At 44.7% G+C, this 24382-nt stretch overlaps 1 protein-coding gene across 3 annotated transcripts in view; it reads right to left on the bottom strand.

The window, feature by feature from the left end:
- The window catches only part of LOC115178826 (cytoplasmic phosphatidylinositol transfer protein 1), a 77610-nt gene that overhangs the window by 9844 nt on the left and 43384 nt on the right, over positions 1-24382 (bottom strand). For all 3 annotated transcript variants that reach the window (XM_029740170.1, XM_029740172.1, XM_029740171.1), the window contains exons 2-5: positions 8531-8679; positions 4761-4849; positions 4148-4155; positions 693-764 (exon numbers count right to left, since the gene is read on the bottom strand). In XM_029740170.1, the coding sequence (XP_029596030.1) occupies positions 693-764; positions 4148-4155; positions 4761-4849; positions 8531-8679 (318 nt within the window). The remainder of the gene's footprint in view (positions 1-692; positions 765-4147; positions 4156-4760; positions 4850-8530; positions 8680-24382) is intronic.

Raw genomic sequence — 24382 nt, 5'->3', positions numbered from 1 at the left:
CATTATCTGATATAGCAGCCTCTCTTTTACATTATCTGATATAACATCCTCTCTTTTTACATTATCTGATATAACATCCTCTCTTTTTACATTCTGATATAACATCCTCTCTTTTACATTATCTGATATAGCATCCTCTCTTCTTACATTCAGTCTGATATAGCATCCTCTCTTTTACATTATCTGATATAGCATCCTCTTTTTACATTGTCTGATATCACATCCTCTCTTTTTACATTGTCTGATATAACATCCTCTCTTTTACATTATCTGATATAGCATCCTCTCTTTTTACATCTGCAGGGCTTTCACTAACATTGTCTGGCCATGGAAGTGGGTCTCACAAACACGATAAATGACCAGACAGGTTGATGCCCGTCTACTCTCGCTTACGACATTAAGAGAGAGTGGATTTTTCTAAGATCAAGACTGACAACTCCTTACACACACACACACACTATCCTAACATACTATTATGCTAACATAATAGTAGAGATATTATTCTGTAGAGAAACGAGTTTGTGAATTGGTAGAGAGAAGGCCAGAGTATAAATGAAATGGCCTCTTCAATTAGCAGCACTGCACTTGGCAGACACTGAGGGGCCATAAGGCCCCTATTATGGAATTACTTTATCATACTGAAGGCCTCAGAGCAACACACACACACACACACACACAAGGTCTTTACTCACGTTGTCATTGCTGCCTTTGTTGTCCTCGTATTTCGTCTCTATGTGAATGGAGAACTTGGGCAAGAAAGAACACTGCAAAACAAAAACAGAAAACATGTCTCAGGAGAGACATTTGAAAATGGTGGAAAAACAACATCTTTCACCTGAAATTGGTGTTTAGTTTTATAATGGTTTGTGTGTCAGAGACATTTAGTCTCCAGACTTCCTGTACCAATATCCCCACCAACTGATGTGTTCGGTTCTTTGTTCAGAAAAGGGGAGATGAATGTATGGGAGTATGCTCGTGTCTGAGTGGTCTGTGTGTGGTGTGCATGTACCTCCCCCCCCCCCATGACTCACACACATCCTTTTATTGCGCCTGAAACGGGCTCTGTCACTGTCAAAGCCATGTCTCCCCTCCATCCTCTTCTCGCTGCTGCTCTCCTCCTCTCTATATTAAGCCATATGACTCATTGTGGTGGCATTTATCACTTTCGGAGAATTTGAAAATGCCACAGCTCAAAGGCTTTAGAAGTTTCAGACAGTATGTAACAGGTGGCAGCAGCAGGTTTCCAAGACTGTCATCAATCTTAAACCCTTTTCAGACAACAAACACTGCTACAGTAATGTTTTATAATGGGTTGAGACGGATGTTGGTTGTTAACACCTTCTGTGAACTACCAGTGTATAAAGCATTATTTGTATGTATTATGGATCCCCATTAGCTGCCCTTCCTGGGTTACAGCAAAATAAAGACAGTTATACAATATTAAAACATTACAATACAATCATTAGAGAATTCACAACACACTAAGTGTGTGCCCTCAGGCCCATACTCCACTACCACATATCTGCAACACAAAATCTGTGTGTATAGTACATTATCATGTGTGTGTACGCGTGTGTCTGTGCCTATGTTTGTGTTGCTTCACAGTGCCCCCTGTTCCATAAGGTGTGTTTGTATCTGTTTTCATACTGTTTGCATCAGTTATTATGATGCCTTCTATCACCTAAGACTTGCTATAAGCATCTATAACAGCTTATAGTTGTATAGAGTCATGTACTAAAATCACTTAACCAAGGACTTTTTGGAATCAACATCAATAGCAAACCCACCCCACACAAATAGTGGAAACCTAAACCTCAAAAAGATATGGACATGTGAAAATATGTTACTTAAAGATGCAGTACGCAGAAATCACACCACCATTTCCTGGTTGCTAAAATTCCAATAGTTAGCCTAATTTCAGTTTGTGTGACAAAAGAAGCACAGCTACTTAGACTTGCTTTCAATGAATGTGACAGATCTATAACTCACATTTCTATGTGAATTTGGTCGGGTCGCCCAAAAAGTGACATATTGCAGCTTTAAAGGCATTTAATACCAAGTAAATAGTATTTAAGAAAGCTCTGGATAAAAGTATATAAGAAAGCTCTGGATAAAAGTATATAAGAAAGCTCTGGATAAAAGTATATAAGAAAGCTCTGGATAAAAGTATTTAAGAAAGCTCTGGATAAAAGTATATAAGAAAGCTCTGGATAAAAGTATATAAGAAAGCTCTGGATAAAAGTATTTAAGAAAGCTCTGGATAAAAGTATTTAAGAAAGCTCTGGATAAAAGTATATAAGACAGCTCTGGATAAAAGTATTTAAGAAAGCTCTGGATAAAAGTATATAAGAAAGCTCTGGATAAAAGTATATAAGAAAGCTCTGGATAAAAGTATATAAGAAAGCTCTGGATAAAAGTATATAAGACAGCTCTGGATAAAAGTATATAAGAAAGCTCTGGATAAAAGTATTTAAGAAAGCTCTGGATAAAAGTATATAAGACAGCTCTGGATAAAAGTATTTAAGAAAGCTCTGGATAAAAGTATATAAGAAAGCTCTGGATAAAAGTATATAAGAAAGCTCTGGATACATGTATATAAGAAAGCTCTGGATAAAAGTATTTAAGAAAGCTCTGGATACATGTATATAAGAAAGCTCTGGATACATGTATATAAGAAAGCTCTGGATAAAAGTATTTAAGAAAGCTCTGGATAAAAGTATATAAGAAAGCTCTGGATGAATGTATATAAGAAAGCTCTAGAGAAACGTATTTAAGACAGCTCTGGATACATGTATATAAGAAAGCTCTGGATAAAAGTATATAAGAAAGCTCTGGATAAAAGTATTTAAGAAAGCTCTGGATAAAAGTATATAAGACAGCTCTGGATAAAAGTATATAAGAAAGCTCTGGATAAAAGTATATAAGAAAGCTCTGGATAAAAGTATATAAGAAAGCTCTGGATAAAAGTATATAAGAAAGCTCTGGATAAAAGTATATAAGAAAGCTCTGGATAAAAGTATTTAAGAAAGCTCTGGATAAAAGTATATAAGACAGCTCTGGATAAAAGTATTTAAGAAAGCTCTGGATAAAAGTATATAAGAAAGCTCTGGATAAAAGTATATAAGAAAGCTCTGGATGAATGTATATAAGAAAGCTCTAGAGAAACGTATTTAAGACAGCTCTGGATAAAAGTATATAAGAAAGCTCTGGATACATGTATATAAGAAAGCTCTGGATAAAAGTATTTAAGACAGCTCTAGAGAAACGTATTTAAGAAAGCTCTAGAGAAACGTATTTAAGAAAGCTCGAGAGAAACGTATTTAAGAAAGCTCTAGAGAAACGTATTTAAGAAAGCTCTAGAGAAACGTATTTAAGAAAGCTCGAGAGAAACGTATTTAAGAAAGCTCTAGAGAAACGTATTTAAGAAAGCTCTAGAGAAACGTATTTAAGAAAGCTCTAGAGAAACGTATTTAAGAAAGCTCTAGAGAAACGTATTTAAGAAAGCTCTGGATAAAAGTATTTAAGAAAGCTCTAGAGAAACGTATTTAAGAAAGCTCTAGAGAAACGTATTTAAGAAAGCTCTGGCTATGGCAGCAAGTAAATGGACATCATTTGATACCTTAAGGGCAACTGAATCCTCAGGGCAGTAAAAATGTATGATGCTTCTCGTGAGTGAAACGAGGGTATGGATGTGTCTTTATCTCTGGAGAGCACATGCCTAGCTACAGACATACATTCATCACCATGAAGAGAGCTGTAATTCAGAAGACACACACGGAAATGCACAAGCGTGAACACAGTGCACTAAGCTGTTGCTATGGATAGCCATACTTAATGTCTCAATAGGGGAAAGCTTCATCCTAACAAAGCCACATACATTTTATACAAATCCAAAATAACACAAGAAATATGCATTAAAACCACAACCCAAGCCTTCGATATACACATATCCCAAAACACTGACTCCATATGTAACGTCTAGCTAAAACAACCAGTGAAGGCGAAGAAAATGGTAAGAGAGAGATGTGGCGTTCTTTCCTGGTCCTTCCATGATGCTGCATTGAATGTGTCCGGACACCCCGCGCACTACTGAACTGCGGTGGCTCTCTTCACAGCTCTGTGATCAATAAAAGGAAGAGATACTTACTGTGTACTCTGGAGAGGCAGGCGCAGAGGGACGCGTGGGAGCCGAGGGGAGAAAACACACCACAGTTAGGGCTTCAATGACGCAACAACACAGTAGCAACGCAGACAGGTTACGATGTGACACAACGCCAAGGAGCACAACGCGACGCAAGAAACAACCCAGCTCAAACCTCCGGAACGCCGCTGAACATTTTCCATTGTCTCCTGAAGAAACTTTTCTGGTAAATGATGTTGACCCGACGTTGTAATAACGTTACGAGAATAATAGTCTGACATACGTTATTTCAAAACCAAATGGGAACCAGACAGAAACGTTGCCAGAATGTTCTCACAACGTTATTAGAACGTTTTCTTTTTGGGGGGGGGGGGGTTAGCTGTGTGCACACAGTATAACGTGACTAAGCTAGCCTGGCCATGCTATGAGCTCAGTGTCACGGTAACTAGATTAGGTTGAGGATGGCCTGGTGCATTTCCGCTCGGGTTACGGTCGATACGTGGTCAGAGTTCCTTTCTGACCTAACACAAGCATTAGTGGTGCATGGTATGAATGGATCCTGGTTCTACAATAGGACGGCGGTGTGAGCGTGCGTGCGTGCGTGCGTGCGTGCGTTCACCTGTGATGGTATAGGGGTAGTAGTTCCAGGCCTTCTCTGTTACGTAGAAGATGTTGGGCACCACTGCTCGAGCCCAGCTGGGCAATTTACTGTAAAAAGAGAGAGAAAGAGAAAGAGAGAAGAAATGAAAAGAGAGGAGAAGAAAGAGATACACCATGATGGTGTCAATTAATCAGACATCTTTTGTAAAGTTTGAGTGGTTTTTCTTCCTTCCTTGTTTCATTCTTTCTCAAGGTGAGTGGGCGTGTTAAAAAGCCCCGGCCATTGAAGGCAGTTAAAAAAGAAGCTTGAAAATGAAACTAAGAACATTGAAAAAGATGACGAGAGAGCAGCACTTACCAGAGCCGTCTATAGCCTCACAACACTGCCTCGATGGGTTTGGGTTTTTTATTACAACGGCAAGGTTTTGTGGGAGAGGTTGAGCTCTCTTTTAAACGCAGGTGCACCGAAACACACAAGCCTTGGCAGAGACAGCTGAAGGGGACATTCACTCAAAGGCTCTAGTGAGTGTAACAGTGGCATATAAAGGTGTGTGTGTCCGCGTTGTGGCATAGAGATTGGTGTGTGCGTGTGTGCATGTAAGCCTCCAATCTCAAATAAAAGCTTTAGAAATTCAATTTTCTTTGATCACACGTTGCTAAATGCATGACTGAGCGCGTGGTGACAGCTGATATACAAAGAAACAGATACGCCAAAGAAATGTTGACAGGCCAACTATTCACAGCCTGTCCCCCAAAAGCAAAATGACTGTCACTCCGTCTGCTCCACGTCTCTCATTCTTCTTTTAAAAACAATCCATCATGCCCGTCCACACATTGGCACTTCACACTGCGCCCGCCAAGCTCTGAAAGCGGCGGTAAGGTTTCTCTATCCCCACATCCCACCCATTCCTTACAGTATTTAAAGACTCTGGCAGGGAAACCAGTCATTTGCGCTTAAGTTCTGAAAGTGTGTGCGTGTATGTGTGTGTGTCCGCAAAGTAGACCCACTCACTTCATTCCATCACAAAATTAACTATCCGAGTCAATGTGTAATGAAGACCATTGAAATAATGAATTCCTAATTTATGTTTAAGTTAAGAGGTGATTCAAGCTATTCATGCCAGAACAATAATCTAGCGAATCAGAAAGGTGATTGAGTGCTGGGGACCATGACGCAATGCCCACTGGCTTCAATTTCCTGCTTGCTTTGGAATATTAGGGCCAATGGATTTCTATTAATCATATGTGTCTTGTTGTGATGCATGAGACATAACTGGCCCTAAACTAAATGTCTTCTATTACATTTACAATGTTCTTCTCATCTTCAATTATTTTCCATGACATTTATGTTTTCACGACAGAAAGGCCTTGGTTTGCACAGAAGGTTGAGAAGAGCTGGCGGATTCAGTGTGTCTTGGAGTAGTCCCTCCCTCCCTCCCACGTTCTCCTCTCTCTCCCTCCCTCCCACGTTCTCCTCTCTCTCCTTCCCTCCCACGTTCTCCTCTCTCTCCCTCCCTCCCACGTTCTCCTCTCTCTCCCTCCCTCCCACGTTCTCCTCTCTCTCCCTCCCTCCCTCCCACGTTCTCCTCTCTCTCCCTCCCTCCCACGTTCTCCTCTCTCTCCCTCCCTCCCTCCCACGTTCTCCTCTCTCTCCCTCCCTCCCTCCCACGTTCTCCTCTCTCTCCCTCCCTCCCTCCCACGTTCTCCTCGCTCTCCCTCCCTCCCTCCCACGTTCTCCTCTCTCTCCCTCCCTCCCTCCCACGTTCTCCTCTCTCTCCCTCCCTCCCTCCCACGTTCTCCTCTCTCTCCCTCCCTCCCTCCCACGTTCTCCTCTCTCTCCCTCCCTCCCACGTTCTCCTCTCTCTCCCTCCCTCCCTCCCTCCCACGCACGTTCTCCTCTCTCTCCCTCCCTCCCACGTTCTCCTCTCTCTCCCTCCCTCCCTCCCTCCCACATTCTCCTCGCTCTCCCTCCCTCCCACGTTCTCCTCTCCCTCCCTCCCTCCCTCCCACATTCTCCTCGCTCTCCCTCCCTCCCACGTTCTCCTCGCTCTCCCTCCCTCCCACGTTCTCCTCTCTCTCCCTCCCTCCCCCCCTCCCACGCACGTTCTCCTCTCTCTCTCCCTCCCTCCCTCCCTCCCTCCCACATTCTCCTCGCTCTCCCTCCCTCCCACGTTCTCCTCTCTCTCCCTCCCTCCCTCCCTCCTACGTTCTCCTCTCTCTCCCTCCCTCCCACGTTCTCCTCTCTCTCCCTCCCCCCACGTTCTCCCCTCTCTCCCTCCCTCCCTCCCACGTTCTCCTCTCTCCCTACCTCCCACGTTCTCCTCTCTCCCTACCTCCCACGTTCTCCTCTCTCTCCCTCCCTCCTTACATAAGGCAGAGACACCTGGTTCACTAAGCCTGAGATGGATGTTTATGGAGAGGTTGCACTTGTAGTAGTCAACATGGACACACACACACACACACACACACACACACACACACACACACACACACACACACACACACACACACACACACGGCTGAAAGGCACCCATCTGCTGTGAAGAACTAGAGCAGCGGGGAGTGTGTTTAAGAGGTGGTAGGGGCTTAGGTAACTGCAGCTGTGGTTGCACAACGAGTGGCGAGTTACCATATGCACACACACACACACAGTGTCCCTGCTGTTGCTCAACCTCACTACATAATTCCCTCATCGTCATACTGTGTCCTCTGATGAACTGTGTCACCATTAAGACAGTAGTTCATGTGTTCACATCTTCTCTTACAATAATGAATAGTGACGGTTTTCCTACTGGGAGTTGGGTAGTGACAATTGTTATGATAGTAATACTGTAGTCTATAGCCAGTCCTTATTCAAACAATACATTATGTATTCCATGACAGATTCAAGCGGGAGGGATTGTCATAAGACCTGACCCAAGATGTGTCGTTTTGAAGAGCCTGCAGCAGGTTTTTTGATAATGTTAAAATATGTCTCCTTCTGAAAATGCATGTCTCTCTCTTGCTCTCCCTCCTTCCCATTCGCTCTCTCCTGTGTGTCCTTCTGTTCCCCTCCCCCCCCCCTCTCTCTCTCTCTCTCTCTCCTCTGTGTCCCTCTGTTCCCCTCCTTCCCCTCTCCTCTGTGTCCCTCTGTTCCCCTCCTTCCCCTCTCCTCTGTGTCCCTCTGTTCCCCTCCTTCCCCTCTCCTCTGTGTCCCTTTGTTCCCCTCCTTCCCCCTCTCCCTCTCTCTAGGATGAGCGGTACAGCAGGGCAGACCCTGTTGACTCAGCACCTTTAGGTCCCGGGCATCCCGACCGCTGACACATGTATTTGTGATGAAATCTAGCTCTCTCTGTCCCTCTCTCTATCCGTAAATCTTGCCGACTTAGGAAGTTTCTGTCCTTGGATGCTCAGCGATGCGCTGGGAGAGGTCACACACACACACACACACACACACACACACACACACACACACACACACACACACACACACACACACACACACACAGCTGAGAGCCAAGACGTGAAGGGGGAGTATTGGGTGTTGCACAGCTGTGAGGGCTAAGTAACTCGGGCAACGCGACAGCAACAGTCTGCCATGCGAAGCCTCGAGTGTGTGAGGAACAACACTGTCAGCATTCCAAATGGCACCCTATTCCCTACATAGTGCCCTAAACCTATAGATAATGCCCCCCCCCCCGGGGTTTTATTTTCAGCAGAACAGCAGCCCCCGCATCTTGTTATGGTGAACAACCATTGACCACAGATCTCAGATTGCACCTTCAACATGGGTGGATGAAGGTCACTCACCTGTTGAGGTAGACACGTTTCTCAGTGAACTGGCCCCGACCGTGGGCGGGGTCCTCAAACGGTTCATTCTGGACCACCTCCACCCCCTCACCGCGGTCACTCTGCTCATGGCTGTGTTTGCTGATCATATATAGCTGACCAATCCTGTACTGGAGAGAACAGAGGGAGACCGTGTTTAGGGTACGACCGCAACATGAACACGTTCAGTTTAACAAATGAATTTAATACAGCTGATCCAGTCCTGTAACGGAGGAAACAGAGAGGTGGACCCGACCGTGATATGAACATTAACAAGCGTGAACAGGAAGAACACATATGAATTGTTATACAGTGACTTCAGAAAGTATTCACACCCCTGGACTTTTTCCACATTTCGTTGTGTTGCAAAGTGGGATTAAAATGGATTTAATTGTCATTTCTTTGTCAAAGGTTCTACACCAAATATTGTGTAATGTCCAAAAAAAAAGGCAATAAAGACTTGATTACTTTTTTTTTCTTCTATTGTGTTATTTACTGTACATTTGCTTATCCCATGTGTAACTCTGTGTTGTTGTTTGTGTCGCACTACTTTGCTTTATCTGGTTAAATAAATGTGAAATATTTTCTTATTTAAATTTTTTTTTAGATAAGTATTCAACCCCAAGTCAACACGTGAGAATCACCTTTGGCAGCGATTACAGCTGTGTTTGTAAAGCTGTGAGAGCTTTACAAACCTGGATTGTACAATATTTGCCCTTTTTTTTTTGTTAAGTATTCAAGCTCTGTTAAGTTGGTCGTTGATCATTTCCAAACAGCCATTTCCAAGTCTTGCCATAGATTTTCAAGACGATTTAAGTCAAAACTGTAACTAGGCCACTCAAACATTCTTGACAAGTAACTAAGGGTTAGCTTATGCCAGCAGCATGAACATTTTCAGCAACAGAATCAAAATATAAAAAAAGAGTTCAACCGACAACCAAACAGATATAATCATCTATGACACGTCAACACCAGATAAATGACAGATTCTTTTTTGTGAGCTTTATCTGTCACAAATGCTTTATTAAACAGTTGAGTTTGAGATAGATTTAATTTCACCCTTCAGGATGTCACCATCAACATTTTGAAGTCATTGTTTTCAGGGCTCTTGCCCTTTCCTTTGAAGACTACTAGAAAGACCACCAGTGAAGTGCTTCTGAGACTTCCTGACCAATCTATTGGGGCTTTAATAATTCAAGGTTAATCCACAAAGACTGGCTTTTGATCAGAGTTAAGCTGCTGTCCCAGAGCAAGAGACAAAGGATGGAAAGAGAGAGAGAGAGAGAGAGAGAGAGAGAGAGAAAGAGAGGGAGGGGAGGGTGGGGCTGGGAAAGGAGTGGAAAGATACAGAGGGAAAGAGAGGGGGCAGAGAGGTTGGGAGAAGAGGGAATGTATTAAAAAGACGAAGGGGAAAGATAAAGAGGGGAAGAGGATTGAGAAAAAGAGCCGGCAGAGAGAGAGAGAGGATGAATGAAGAACCAGGATAGGCAGAGAGAGAGAGAGAGGATGAATGAAGAACCAGGATAGGCAGAGAGAGAGGATGAATGAAGAACCAGGATAGGCAGAGAGAGAGAGAGAGAGGATGAATGAAGAACCAGGATAGGCAGAGAGAGAGAGAGAGAGGATGAATGAAGAACCAGGATAGGCAGAGAGAGAGAGAGAGAGGATGAATGAAGAACCAGGATAGGCAGAGAGAGAGAGAGAGAGATGAATGAAGAACCAGGATAGGCGAGAGAGAGAGAGAGAGAGGATGAATGAAGAACCAGGATAGGCAGAGAGAGAGAGAGAGAGATGATGAAGAACCAGGATAGGCAGAGAGAGAGAGAGAGAGGATGAATGAAGAACCAGGATAGGCAGAGAGAGAGAGAGAGAGGATGAACGAAGAACCAGGATAGGCAGAGAGAGAGAGAGGATGAACGAAGAACCAGGAGAGGCAGAGAGAGAGAGAGGATGAACGAAGAACCAGGATAGGCAGAGAGAGAGAGAGGATGAACGAAGAACCAGGATAGGCAGAGAGAGAGAGAGGATGAACGAAGAACCAGGATAGGCAGAGAGAGAGAGAGGATGAACGAAGAACCAGGATAGGCAGAGAGAGAGAGAGGATGAACGAAGAACCAGGATAGGCAGAGAGAGAGAGAGGATGAACGAAGAAGCAGGATAGGCAGAGAGAGAGAGAGAGGATGAATGAAGAAGCAGGATAGGCAGAGAGAGAGAGAGAGGATGAATGAAGAACCAGGATAGGCAGAGAGAGAGAGAGGATGAATGAAGAACCAGGATAGGCAGAGAGAGAGGATGAATGAAGAACCAGGATAGGCAGAGAGAGAGGATGAATGAAGAACCAGGATAGGCAGAGAGAGAGGATGAATGAAGAACCAGGATAGGCAGAGAGAGAGAGAGGATGAATGAAGAACCAGGATAGGCAGAGAGAGAGAGAGAGAGAGAGAGAGAGAGGATGAATGAAGAACCAGGATAGGCAGAGAGAGAGAGAGAGAGAGGATGAATGAAGAACCAGGATAGGCAGAGAGAGAGAGAGAGGATGAATGAAGAACCAGGATAGGCAGAGAGAGAGAGAGGATGAATGAAGAACCAGGATAGGCAGAGAGAGAGAGGATGAATGAAGAACCAGGATAGGCAGAGAGAGAGAGGATGAACGAAGAACCAGGATAGGCAGAGAGAGAGAGAGAGGATGAACGAAGAACCAGGATAGGCAGAGAGAGAGAGGATGAACGAAGAACCAGGATAGGCAGAGAGAGAGAGAGGATGAACGAAGAACCAGGATAGGCAGAGAGAGAGAGAGAGAGGATGAACGAAGAACCAGGATAGGCAGAGAGAGAGAGAGGATGAACAAAGAAGCAGGATAGGCAGAGAGAGAGGATGAATGAAGAACCAGGATAGGCAGAGAGAGAGGATGAATGAAGAACCAGGATAGGCAGAGAGAGAGAGGATGAACGAAGAACCAGGATAGGCAGAGAGAGAGAGGATGAACGAAGAACCAGGATAGGCAGAGAGAGAGAGGATGAACGAAGAACCAGGATAGGCAGAGAGAGAGAGAGAGAGAGAGAGAGGATGAGCGAAGAAGCAGGATAGGCAGAGAGAGAGAGGATGAACGAAGAACCAGGATAGGCAGAGAGAGAGAGAGAGGATGAATGAAGAACCAGGATAGGCAGAGAGAGAGAGAGAGGATGAATGAGACCAGGATTGGCAGAGAGAGTATGAGACCAGGATAGGCAGAGAGAGAGAAGGATGAATGAAGAACCAGTAGGCAAGAGAGAAGAGGATGAATGAAGAACCAGGATAGGCAGAGAGAGAGAGAGGATGATGAAGAACCAGGATAGGCAGAGAGAGAGAGGATGAATGAAGAACCAGGATAGGCAGAGAGAGAGAGGATGATGAAGAACCAGGATAGGCAGAGAGAGAGAGAGATGAATGAAAACCAGGATAGGCAAGAGAGAGAGAGGATGAACGAAGAACCAGGATAGGCAGAGAGAGAGAGAGGATGAACGAAGAACCAGATAGGCAGAGAGAGATGAATGAAAACCAGGATAGGCAGAGAGAAGGATGAATGAAGAACCAGGATAGGCAGAGAGAGAAGGATGAACGAAAACCAGGATAGGCAGAGAGAGAGAGGATGAACGAAGAACCAGATAGGCAGAGAGAGAGAGGATGAACGAAGAACCAGGATAGGCAGAGAGAGAGAGAGAGGATGAACGAAGAACCAGGATTGGCAGAGAGAGAGAGAGGATGAATGAAGAACCAGGATAGGCAGAGAGAGAGAGAGGATGAATGAAGAACCAGGACAGGCAGAGAGGAGAGAGAGGAGAGGAATGAAGAACCAGGATAGGCAGGAGAGAGAGAGAGGATGAATGAAGAACCAGGATAGGCAGAGAGAGAGAGAGGATGAATGAAGAACCAGGATAGGCAGCGAGAGAGAGAGGAGGAATGAAGAACCAGGATAGGGAGAGAGAGAGAGAGGATGAAGGAAGAACCAGGAGAGGCAGAGAGAGAGAGGAGGATGAATAAGAACCAGGATAGGCAGAGAGAGAGAGAGGATGATGAAGAACCAGGATAGGCAGAGAGAGAGAGAGGATGAACGAAGAACCAGGATAGGCAGAGAGAGAGAGAGGATGAACAAAGAACCAGGATAGGCAGAGAGAGAGAGAGGATGAACGAAGAACCAGGATAGGCAGAGAGAGAGAGGATGAACGAAGAACCAGGATAGGCAGAGAGAGAGAGGATGAACGAAGAACCAGGATAGGCAGAGAGAGAGAGGATGAACGAAGAAGCAGGATAGGCAGAGAGAGAGAGAGGATGAACGAAGAACCAGGATAGGCAGAGAGAGAGAGGATGAACGAAGAACCAGGATTGGCAGAGAGAGAGAGGATGAACGAAGAACCAGGATAGGCAGAGAGAGAGAGGATGAACGAAGAACCAGGATAGGCAGAGAGAGAGAGAGGATGAAAGAAGAACGAGAACAGATAGGCAGAGAGAGAGAGAGGATGATGAGAACCGGAAGCAGAGAGAGAGAGAGGATGAATTAAGAACCAGGATAGGCATGAGAGAGAGAGAAGGATGAATGAAGAACCAGTATAGGCAAGAGAGAGAGAGAGAGAGAGGATTGAATGATAACCAGGATAAAAAAGGCAGAGAGAGGAGAGAGAGAGGATGAAGGAAGAACCAGGATAGCAAGAGATAGAGAGAGAGGATGAATGAGAACCAGGATAGTCAGGAGAGAGAGAGAGAGAGGCTGAATGAAGAACCAGGAAGCAATAGAGAGAGAGAGAGGGATGAAAAAATGAAGAACCAGGTAGGCAGAGAGAGAGAGAGATAGGAGAATGAAGACCAGGATAGGTCAGAGAGAGAGATAGAGGAATTAATCGGAAGAACCAGATAGGCATAGAGAGAGAGAGAGAGGAGAACGAAGAACCAGGATATGCAAAGAGAGAGAGAGAGAGAGAGAGAGATGAACGAAGAACCAGGATAGGCAGAGAGAGAGAGAGAGAGAGAGAGAGAGGATGAACGAAGAACCAGGATAGGCAGAGAGAGAGAGGATGAACGAAGAACCAGGATAGGCAGAGAGAGAGAGAGGATGAACAAAGAAGCAGGATAGGAGAGAGAGATGAATGAAACCAGGATAGGCAGAGAGAGAGAGGATAATGACGAACCAGATAGGCAGAGAGAGAGAGAACGAAGAACCAGGATAGGCAGAGAGAGAGGATGAACGAAAGACCCAGGATAGGCAGAGAGAGAGAGGAGAGATGACGAGAGGAAGAGAGAGAGAAGAAGAGGATGAACGAAGAAGCAGGATAGGCGAGAGAGAGAGAGAGAGAGAGAGAGAGGATGAACGAAGAAGCAGGATAGGCAGAGAGAGAGAGAGGATGAACGAAGAAGCAGGATAGGCAGAGAGAGAGAGAGAGGATGAACAAAGAAGCAGGATAGGCAGAGAGAGAGAGAGAGGATGAACAAAGAACCAGGATAGGCAGAGAGAGAGAGGATGAACAAAGAACCAGGATAGGCAGAGAGAGAGAGGATGAACGAAGAACCAGGATAGGCAGAGAGAGAGAGGATGAACGAAGAAGCAGGATTGGCAGAGAGAGAGAGGATGAACGAAGAAGCAGGATTGGCAGAGAGAGAGAGGATGAACGAAGAAGCAGGATTGGCAGAGAGAGAGAGGATGAACGAAGAACCAGGATTGGCAGAGAGAGAGAGGATGAACGAAGAACCAGGATAGGCAGAGAGAGAGGATGAACGAAGAACCAGGATAGGCAGAGAGAGAGGATGAACGAAGAACCAGGATAGGCAGAGAGAGAGGATGAACGAAGAACCAGGATAGGCAGAGAGAGAGGATGAACGAAGAACCAGGATAGGCAGAGAGAGAGGATGAACGAAGAACCAGGATAGGCAGAGAGAGAGGATGAACGAAGAACCAGGATAGGCAGAGAGAGAGAGGATGAATGAAGAACCAGGATAGGCAGAGAGAGAGAGGATGAATGAAGAACCAGGATAGGCAGAGAGAGAGAGGATGAATGAAGAACCAGGATAGGCAGAGAGAGAGAGGATGAATGAAGAACCAGGATAGGCAGAGAGAGAGAGAGGATGAATGAAGAACCAGGATAGGCAGAGAGAGAGAGAGAGGATGAACGAAGAACCAGGATTGGCAAAGAGAGAGAGAGGATGAACGAAGAACCAGGATAGGCAGAGAGAGAGAGAGGATGAATGAAGAACCAGGATTGGCAGAGAGAGAGAGAGGATGAATGAAGAACCAGGATAGGCAGAGAGAGGATGAATGAAGAACCAGGATAGGCAGAGAGAGAGAGAGGATGAATGAAGAACCAGGATAGGCAGAGAGAGAGAGAGGATGAATGAAGAACCAGGATAGGCAGAGAGAGAGAGAGGATGAATGAAGAACCAGGATAGGCAGAGAGAGAGAGGATGAGAAATGGAGGGAAAGAGAGATAAGAGGACATTATTCAGGAGAGCGAGGGAGAAGCTGGAGAGCGGTAGCACGAGAAAAAGAGGGCGAGAGGTAGAGGACACGCTGAGATGATACTGAACGACGCTAATACTCTTATCTGTGGCCAGCTGAGAACAAGTGAAGCCCTCCACTCATCCCCTGCTGAGTCACTCCTCTACCGCATCCCTCTCTCCACTCATCCTCCACGCATGACCAGCCAGGCTGCTGCTAAGTAAAGCTTTGGAGAAGACGAGAGGAGGAAGAGGGGAAGAGGAGAAGGGGAGTGCAGTGGAAGGGGGGGGGTTGAGGTTTCTAACCTATCCATCAGCCTTGGCGTGTAAGATGTTAAGTGACTTCAGAGGAAACTGAAGGATTGACCAAGGGTCCCTCGAGTGTCACAGTTTTCAGGATGCATAGGCAACACACACACACACACACACACACACACACACACACACACACACACACACACAGCCCAATAGCAATCTGAAAGTTTGTCACATTGCAGTAGAGGCCACTTTGTCCAGCTCCTTAAACTACAACCACTTCCCACCCTCCATTCCGTGACCTCCACAGTCAGCTGGTTTCTCCTTTAACCTTACAAAAATTGGAAACTGCACTGGAATGACTCACTCCATTCCTCACCAGTCGGAAGCCAAGGTTTCCCAGGGGCTATGGAGAGTGAGCTTGTGTCAGAAATGGATGCCTCAGCACAAAAGTGCACTCAGGAACCACCTACAGTAGCACATTGCTGCACATTGCAGCCCGAGACGCAATCAATTATTAAGACCGGTGTCGCCCGCGTGGGTGAGACATGTCACAGACAGGGTGGATGGGGGACACTGCAATGTCATCACCCAGGGCCAGGAGTGTCCTTTTGGGGGGTGGGGGGCAGGAAAGCAGTCCTAGCTAGATGTCTAACAGGAACACAGAGAATCCTCGGAGAGGATGTCCATCTTAATGAGTGGATTGAGTTCAATCCCCTCTTTCTGCCGATATAAAGTTTGAATTTATTCCATAACATGGAGCTTGTGAAAGCGGTCTTTTTCTACACATGAAAGGACGCGGACAAGAAAATCATCACGTATTTGGCTGCAAACCGCAAACCGTGTGAGCTACAAACTAGTAGTAGTCACCGCCATCGAAAGGGGAGACTCTCACGAACATGAATGTGTCGGTTGTTCTGCTTTACGACGCACACAAGCATCATGGGAGTCCTCTGAAGGTAACCCATTACCGGGCTGTAAAAATGGCAAAAAGTGAATAGGGGGTAAAATGTGCCACAAATAACGTGCCCAAACATGGGTAAAAAAATGTAATACAATCCCTGAGTTCTCTTATATCTCTACAATATAGGACAGACACTTCAAAACCTTATTCCTTATGATTTATTTTTGGATTGTCTGTTTTTGCCATGTACAAAAATGTGCTATATTCAATGCGCTTCTATGGGCTATAGTAGTAAAGGGCAAATTCAATGTTTCATCAAATTATTTTTTTCAAAATCATTTTTTTTTTATATACCTACAGGGGCCTTAAAATTCAAAATCAAATGGATAAATTATTCATTTGATGATAATCTTAAAACAATTCCATATGTAAGCTTAGTATATATTGCAATCTAAGGGGCTTAGACCTACAGGAGTTTGGGTGACTGACTTCATATGGCCCAAACTGGAGAAGTACAGTAGGAAAAGTGGGTAGGGCCTACAGTGAACGCCATTCAGGTATGTGGACACCTGCTCGTTGAACATCACATTCCAAAATCATGGGCATTAATATGGAGTTAGTCCCCCCTTCGCTGCTAGAACATTCTCCACTCTTCTGGGAAGGATTTCCACTTGATTTTAGAACATTGCTGTGGGGACTTGCTTCCATTCAGCCACAAGAGCGTTAGTGAGGTCGGGCACTGATATTGGGTGACTAGGCCTGGCTCGCAGTCGGCGTTCCAATTCATCCCAAAGATGTTCGATGGGGCTGAGGTCAGGGCTCTGTACAGGCCAGTCAAGTTCTTCCACACCGATCTCGACAAACCATTTCTGCATGCACAGACCATTATTCCCCCTTCCAAGCTTTACAGTTGGCACTATTCATTGGGGCAGGCAGCATTCTCCTGGCATCCGCCAAACCCAGACTCGTCCATCAGACTGCCAGATGGTGAAGCGTGATTCATCACTCCAGAGACAGGTTTCCACTGCTTCAGAGTCCAACGGCGACAAGCTTTACACCAGTCCAGCCGACGCTTGGCATTGCGCATGGTGATCTTAGGCTTGTGTGCGGCTGCTTGGCCATGGAAACCCATTTCATGAAGCTTCCGACAAACAGTTCTTGAACTGATGCTTCCAAAGGCAGTTTGGAACTCAGTAGCGAGTGTTCTAAGTGAGGACAGAATATTTTTACACGCTACGCACTTCAGCAGTCCCTTTCTGTGAGCTTGTGTGGCTTACCACTTCGAGGATGAGCCAGTGTTGCTTCTAGATGTTTCCACTTCACAATAAGAACACTTACAGTTGACTAGGGCAGCTCTAGCAGGGCAGACATTTGTTGGAAGGGTTTTATCTTATAACGGTGCCACGTTGAAAGTCACTGAACTCTTCAGTAAGGCCATTCTACTGCCAATGTCAGTCTAAAGAGATTGCATGGCTGTGTGCTCGATTTTATACACCTGTCAGCAACATGTGTGGCTGGAATCCACTCATTTGAAGGTGGTCCACACACTTTTGTATATATAGAGTATCATACCCCCACAAAAATGCTAACCTCCCCTGCTATTGTAATGGTGAGGGGTTAGTTTGTCTTGGGGGTGTGATATTTGTGCGTCTAACTTTCTCACTCATTATTCACGATTCATTCAGGATTATCTGTAATCATGTGTTTAGAAACACTTATTTATAATAAAAGTGATTTCAAAATGACAATACATTATTTACCATTCATTTCTAAATCGGGCACAAAATAATCTGAAATGCAACAAAGCAAAACAGCAAACGCACCCAACAAGTTTGTAGAGATACAAGCTTGATGTAGTCATTGTGTGCTAGGAATATGGGACCAAATACTTAACTTTCTACTACTTTAATACACATACATATAAGTGACTTTGTCCCAATACATTTGGTTTCCTAAAATGGGGGGGACTATGTACAAAAAGTGATGTAATTTCTAAACGGTTCATCCGATATGGATTAAAATATGCCTCAAATGATAGGTTTTGTTGTGAAAACTATTTCATTAAAAACTTGACAGCCCCTCTCTCTGTGTTCTCAAGAAAGGAATGAAGGAGAGAGGGGAGGAGATGGAAACGCATGGTGGTGAGATACGTAGCTAAAAGGTCATGTGTCAGCCTATTCATTATGAGAATATAATGCGCTATTTATTACTAGGCTATTCAAAATCAAATACAAATTCACTATACTTGTAGGCTAACTATGTAAGCCGCCCTGCATTATCAGTGAACCAACAGCATCGCCTAGGCCTCTGTTTCCTCCCAGACTCAGGAATGAAAAGTTTGGAGCTTAGCATAAGGTAACCAGTCCATCCAGTATGTATATTAATACAGTCGACACTCAAAGGCGATTACTAGAATTTGTTTACATTTTGGAGTATATGCTAAACCAATGACATCTTAAATCAGTTTTGTTTATGTTTTTCTGCCGTGCGTAACACGTGGTAAGCTATGTATTGTATATTGGCACAATCAAATCAAAGTTTATTTGTCACATGCGCCGAATTCAACAGGTGTAGACCTTACAGTGAAATGCTTACTTACAGGCTCTAACCAATAGTGCAAAAAAGGTGTTAGGTGAATAGGTAGGTAAAGAAAGAAAACAACAGTAAAAAGACAGGCTACATACAGTAGCGAGGCTACATACAGTAGCGAGGCTACATACAGTAGCGAGGCTACATACAGACACCGGTTAGTCGGGCTGATTGAGGTAGTATGTACATGTAGACATGTGTCATGACGTTGGCCTCTTTGGGTACAGGAAGGACAGTTGACCCCCTCCCCTTTGTACCATCACCCAACCTACCTTCCCCCCAACCCAGGGTTGTAAAAATTCCAAGAGGAGAATCTACTACAACATGTTTCATAGAGAGACAAAGGAAATTCTTCCAACTCATAGAATTGGAGAACCGAGCGACATGTGTGTTCTGGAGAGGATATGGAAGATTGATGAGGACTCCAGCTACGAACTGGTCCGCTTGGTACCATTTTGTGATACTCAGAAGAGACAATATAGCCATATTACCATAAAACTGTTTATATAATAGCCTCAGCGATGAGACTGGCATCATAATGGTTGTATAAAATGTATTAATAAGGATAAAGCTATTTGTAATACATTGAGATGCTATGTACTGATGTTAATGTGATAGAATTGTATTTCTGTAACCAAGTCTAACTCAGTCATAGGCAAGCCCCCAGGGACACATACAGGACCAGGCGTCATTTGACAAGCATGTTCTATGGGCACTATAAAACACCCCCTGATTTACATTTCTACAGACCAGGCCTACACTCCATTGCGAGTTGGCTCATAGGTTTGACCATCCAAGTACTCTACTGAAAGTGAACTATACCACGTGGTTAACTTTTACTATCGAGACCGACAGAATAAGAACAAGTCTTTGATATTAAGTATTAGTCTGCAGCTAAGTAAATTATATCATCGAACGCGAAGACCAACCACATCCATTCTATGACGACATTAATGAATGTCGCTCTGAAAGATCCATTCTAACCGAGAGAGAGAGAGAGAACGCGGACAAACTCTCCATCAGAACATAACTCTTCCAAAGGGATCCCGACGACACATGAGCGTAAATATATATTGATTGCAATTGTTCCCGAATGAGTGAGCCTTCAATTGTCAATTGTTAATATTAATGAACTCAGTGTAACTTCTCAGCTTACCGTTTATGACCCATTGTCTAACAGACCAGCCATGCTTGTTAGCCATTAGGGCACATTACTATACCAATCCTTTGTGACGATAATTACTGTTTGTATGTTTTCTGTTAATTACTTAGTGTAGTAAATAAATGATTTTAAGACAATTGATGTATGGATGATTTTAGTAAAGACTGGGTTCGTGCAGATACAACAATTTACGACGTTTGGGAATGAGACTGGACGCGAGGTAAAATACACCATTCTAACCAGAAGATAATTGGCCTATATTATAATATAGGAAAGTTATATTAGGAAAATTATAACTTTGTAATCTGAATATTTTTCTTGGTGCCCCGATCTCCTAGTTAATTACAATTAAACGATTAATCAGTTTAATCGCGTGATAATAATTACAGGGAGTTAATTGATAAACCAATCTTCAGTTTAATGGTACCCAAAGACACGACACATGGTTAAAGTGACTAAGCATATATGATAAACAGAGAGTAGCAGTAGCTAAAAGAGGGGTTGGCGGGTGGCGGGACACAATGCAGATAGCCCGGTTAGCCAATGTGCGGGAGCGCTGGTTGGTCGGGCCAATTGTGGTAGTATGTACATGAATGTATAGTTAAAGTGACTATGCATATTTGATAAACAGAGAGTAGCAGCAGCGTAAAAAGAGGGGTTGGGGGGGGCACACAATGCAAATAGTCTGGGTAGCCATTTGATTACCTGTTCAGGAGCCTTTTTGTCCTGGACTTGGCACTCCGGTACCGCTTGCCATGTGGTAGTAGAGAGAACAGTCTATGGCTGGGGTCTTTGACAATTTTTAAGGCCTTCCTTTGACACCGCCTGGTGTAGAGGTCCTGGATGGCAGGCAGCTTAGCCCCAGTGATGTACTGGGCCGTACACACAACCCTCTGTAGTGCCCTGCGGTCAGAGGCCGAGCAGTTGCCGTACCAGGCAGTGATGCAACCAATCATTATTTTAATTCAGTTTTTTTGGGGGGGGCTTGTGCTCATATATAGGCCTATGCGTATGCATAAGCTCTAATATGCATATGGATATTTTGAATGAATCATTACCTTAGAAAGCACTGTCCATGTCATTCTATTAGGCTTTGAAACAACATCCACAACGACCATCCTTTACACCCAGTTCTACCTGTTGAACTTCTTTCTTCAAATTGATCAATCACAGTGAGGTGAGCTTTAAAAGCACATGCTGTTTTGATGATACTTATTTGATGTGATTCTCCATTTCATTTGCATTGACGTCAGAGTGGTTAGAAGGACAAAAGAGCCTTGAGTACCAGGCCATTAGCGACCTGATGATCATTAGCAAGTTGGGCACTGCCAACGCATGTCCGGAGTGCATAAGAGGAGACAACCGTGACTCAACGGTCATGTGGAATTTTACTACAGTCAGGACTCATGTTGACCGCCAGTGTGGCGGTAATATGGTCACTGCAACAGCCCTAGTGATAATCTGTGTTGACGACGGACAGCCAGAATACAGTATCTTGTATTGGTTGAATAAGCCATTGTCCATGTTCTCATTTGAAACAGTGATGAGGGGCAGGGGATCAATGTTGAACCAGAGGAGGCTGGTGGGAGAGATATAGTAGTACAGGCTGGAATGGAATAGACGGAAAGGTGTCAAAAACATGGCTTCCATATGTTTGATACCGCTCCAGCGATATCTCTGCCCACCAGCCACCACTGGTTTGAATTATTAACTGAGAAAAGCAGTGGTGTTCGCAGGCTAGTTGGAAATGTTTGCAGGACAAACAACGTTTGGCACTGATCGTTTGAATATCGTCCTTGGGTCTGTAAATAAAAATGGAGCGCTTCAACAGTCCACAGAATTCACGTTAAAACATACGCTACTTGATCAAACCCACTTCATCAAGTATGCGTCCCAAATGGCAACCCATTCCCTATAGTGTACCCTATGGACACTGGTCACAAGTAGTGCACTATACAGGGAATAGGTTGCCATTTGGAATGCACACCCTAGTTTCTTTGGCATCTGTGCCGTCTTAGGAGAGGTAAAGAATAAAGATGAATCAAAGCTTCAATAAGCAGAAGAGCCCCAACCAACAACCCTGGCCTGCTTATGCAATTTGCCTGATGACAATGCAACTGACAGCACTGGTCCCGTTAGTCTCTGTCACTGAACAACAGCTTTATCAATACGGCTACAGATTAGAATGCTGCTGCTCGGTCAATACCATGGATTCAAAAACAACCGGCTTAGCAATATCTCTAGGTCTAGTTCATACCTTGGTATAGATAGTGTGTTAGTAGTGTGTTAGTAGACGTCAGGTTATGTTCAGGGTGACCTGACCAGGACAAACTATGGGATCGGGTTATGGAGTATGACGTTAGCCTACGGGCTAAGGGCTAACCAGGAGTGTTCCTGACCATGTGACTTGACCAGGAAAAGCTGCCCGGTCGTGTGACCTGTACTACTTGTCAGACAACCACAGTCCGAGTGGACAGAGATATGAATAAACAAAAGCGGCATTTTTCCTTCAAAATTTCCCCATGGGGACAATAAAGTCAGTAAGTAAGTACAAAGCCGCAACAAATCGATGGTGGCTAGAATCAGAATTCCCCTGGTGATTATGTACGGTCGATGCGGCACGCTTCGCCAAGGAAGCGATTTATGGTGAGCCCGGAGGCAGACAAAGTGGTGCATATATCATTGTACAAGCCCCTCCATCCCTTCGTCTGGGTCGGAGAGGGGGAAATGAGAGGGTGGGGGGGCGATAAAAGAGGGAGGGAAGAGTGGAGGAATTCTACCCAGAGATGATCTCCACCCGTTATTCTATTTGGACGTTGCTCATCAAACACACGGGGCCTCCAGCTCTAATACTTCTTCACAAATAGACGTGCTAAAAGCGGTAGCCGGCGAGCGCTAGCTGCATTGTTTTTAATTGGGTGTGGAAACAGACGCTTGGCCCAGAGCCAAACGCTTCTTCTTGCCCGTTTCTGAACATCTAATGAAAAAAGTAAACACTGACAGATTCATTTTGGGCCTCAAGATGAAAGGGAGACTTTGTGCACTAATATGTTTAAACACCACAACAGCTGTAAGGCACACTTGTTATGCATCTAGAATAGCCTACACAAGAAGGCTATAAAGAGTTGCTAGTGTCATTGTTGACATGGCAAATAATGCTGCAAAAGACGGCGTCTTACAGTTGCTGAATACTAATGAATATCTTTTTTAATTTTTATTAATATGCATCTGTCTTTTTGTGTATATTGCCGAAAGTCACGGAAAGCACTGTAAGATTAGCCTACAAAGTAGGCGATCAGTGAACCTTCTTTCCACTAACCCAATTATCCGACGCTACCTACACCTCTCGTCTTTGCCCCTCTGGTTCACGTCAACGCTAACAGCTACGCTAATTGCGCTGTTCCACCTCGTGAACCAGATGAGTGTCGACCCCCAAAGGAGCTCCATAGCAACCCTGGGAAGAATCCATTACCGCGACCACTATGCCCTGGCAGGTAGCAAAAAATACACGCTCCCAACCAGAGAATGGCTTAGACAAAAGAGAGAGAATGTCAAAAGAAATCTCTCCCCTGCCCCAAAGGCAGACTGTTCATATGAATTAGCGCCTTACTAATTTCTGTTTCCCCATTTCTCAAGCTCTCTCATCTCCATTAAGGCTTGAACGGGTCTCTGTCAGCAGAGGGAGAGCAGGAGAGACGTACAGTCCAAAAGGTAGGCATCAGAACCAGTTCAATCCCAGTCTTCTCTAGTCTAATACCGCCAAGAGGTAATCTACAAACAATGTACGGCTTCATTTTATTCTCTATGGGCCTCTTAAACCCCCCCTCCAATCGACAACAATGAGACCTGCCAACGATTAAACTGATGGATTAGCTGAATCATAATGAGAGACACCATAAGAGGAGGAGATGGGCTACATGATTACATCAGATTGCCTGTGACAGCCTACCTCCACTGGAAAAAAGAAGGCATGGTGAGTATATAGCTGGCTCAGGCGAGATAACCCCGGCCTGATCGAGATCTGTTTTCAACTCCCACTGCAGAGGGAGCGACAGTGGCAGAGCACCCACACATCTTACACACTCTCACAGGTTGGAACAATACACACAAGCCCCCCCCCCTCAACACACACACTATATATCATTCTGACCACAGAGATCATCACGCCATTGAACCGGCGTGGCTTGCTGGATCGAATACCCATTATTCCCTGTGGAGAATGCCTGGCTAGGATTACACTGATAGCCCCCTTACGACATGCCATACCGTTACCCCCCCACCCTCCGCTTCCAGATACTGCTGTCTCAGCTATGGCGCCATCACTCCCTAGCAGCCTCATTCACTCAGCTGGGAAATATATTCCATACACTTCCACACTGATGTGCACATTGAATCAATTGTGCAGAGCGCAGGGGTACTGCTCTCTCAAGATAAGATTATCCCTGTGTGCTTCTGAGTCAAT

This window comes from Salmo trutta, chromosome 38, assembly GCF_901001165.1.
Source record: "Salmo trutta chromosome 38, fSalTru1.1, whole genome shotgun sequence".
NCBI lineage: Eukaryota > Metazoa > Chordata > Actinopteri > Salmoniformes > Salmonidae > Salmo > Salmo trutta.
The sequence above is the reverse complement of the archived record's forward strand: the minus strand, read 5'-3'. Positions and strand labels throughout refer to the sequence as shown.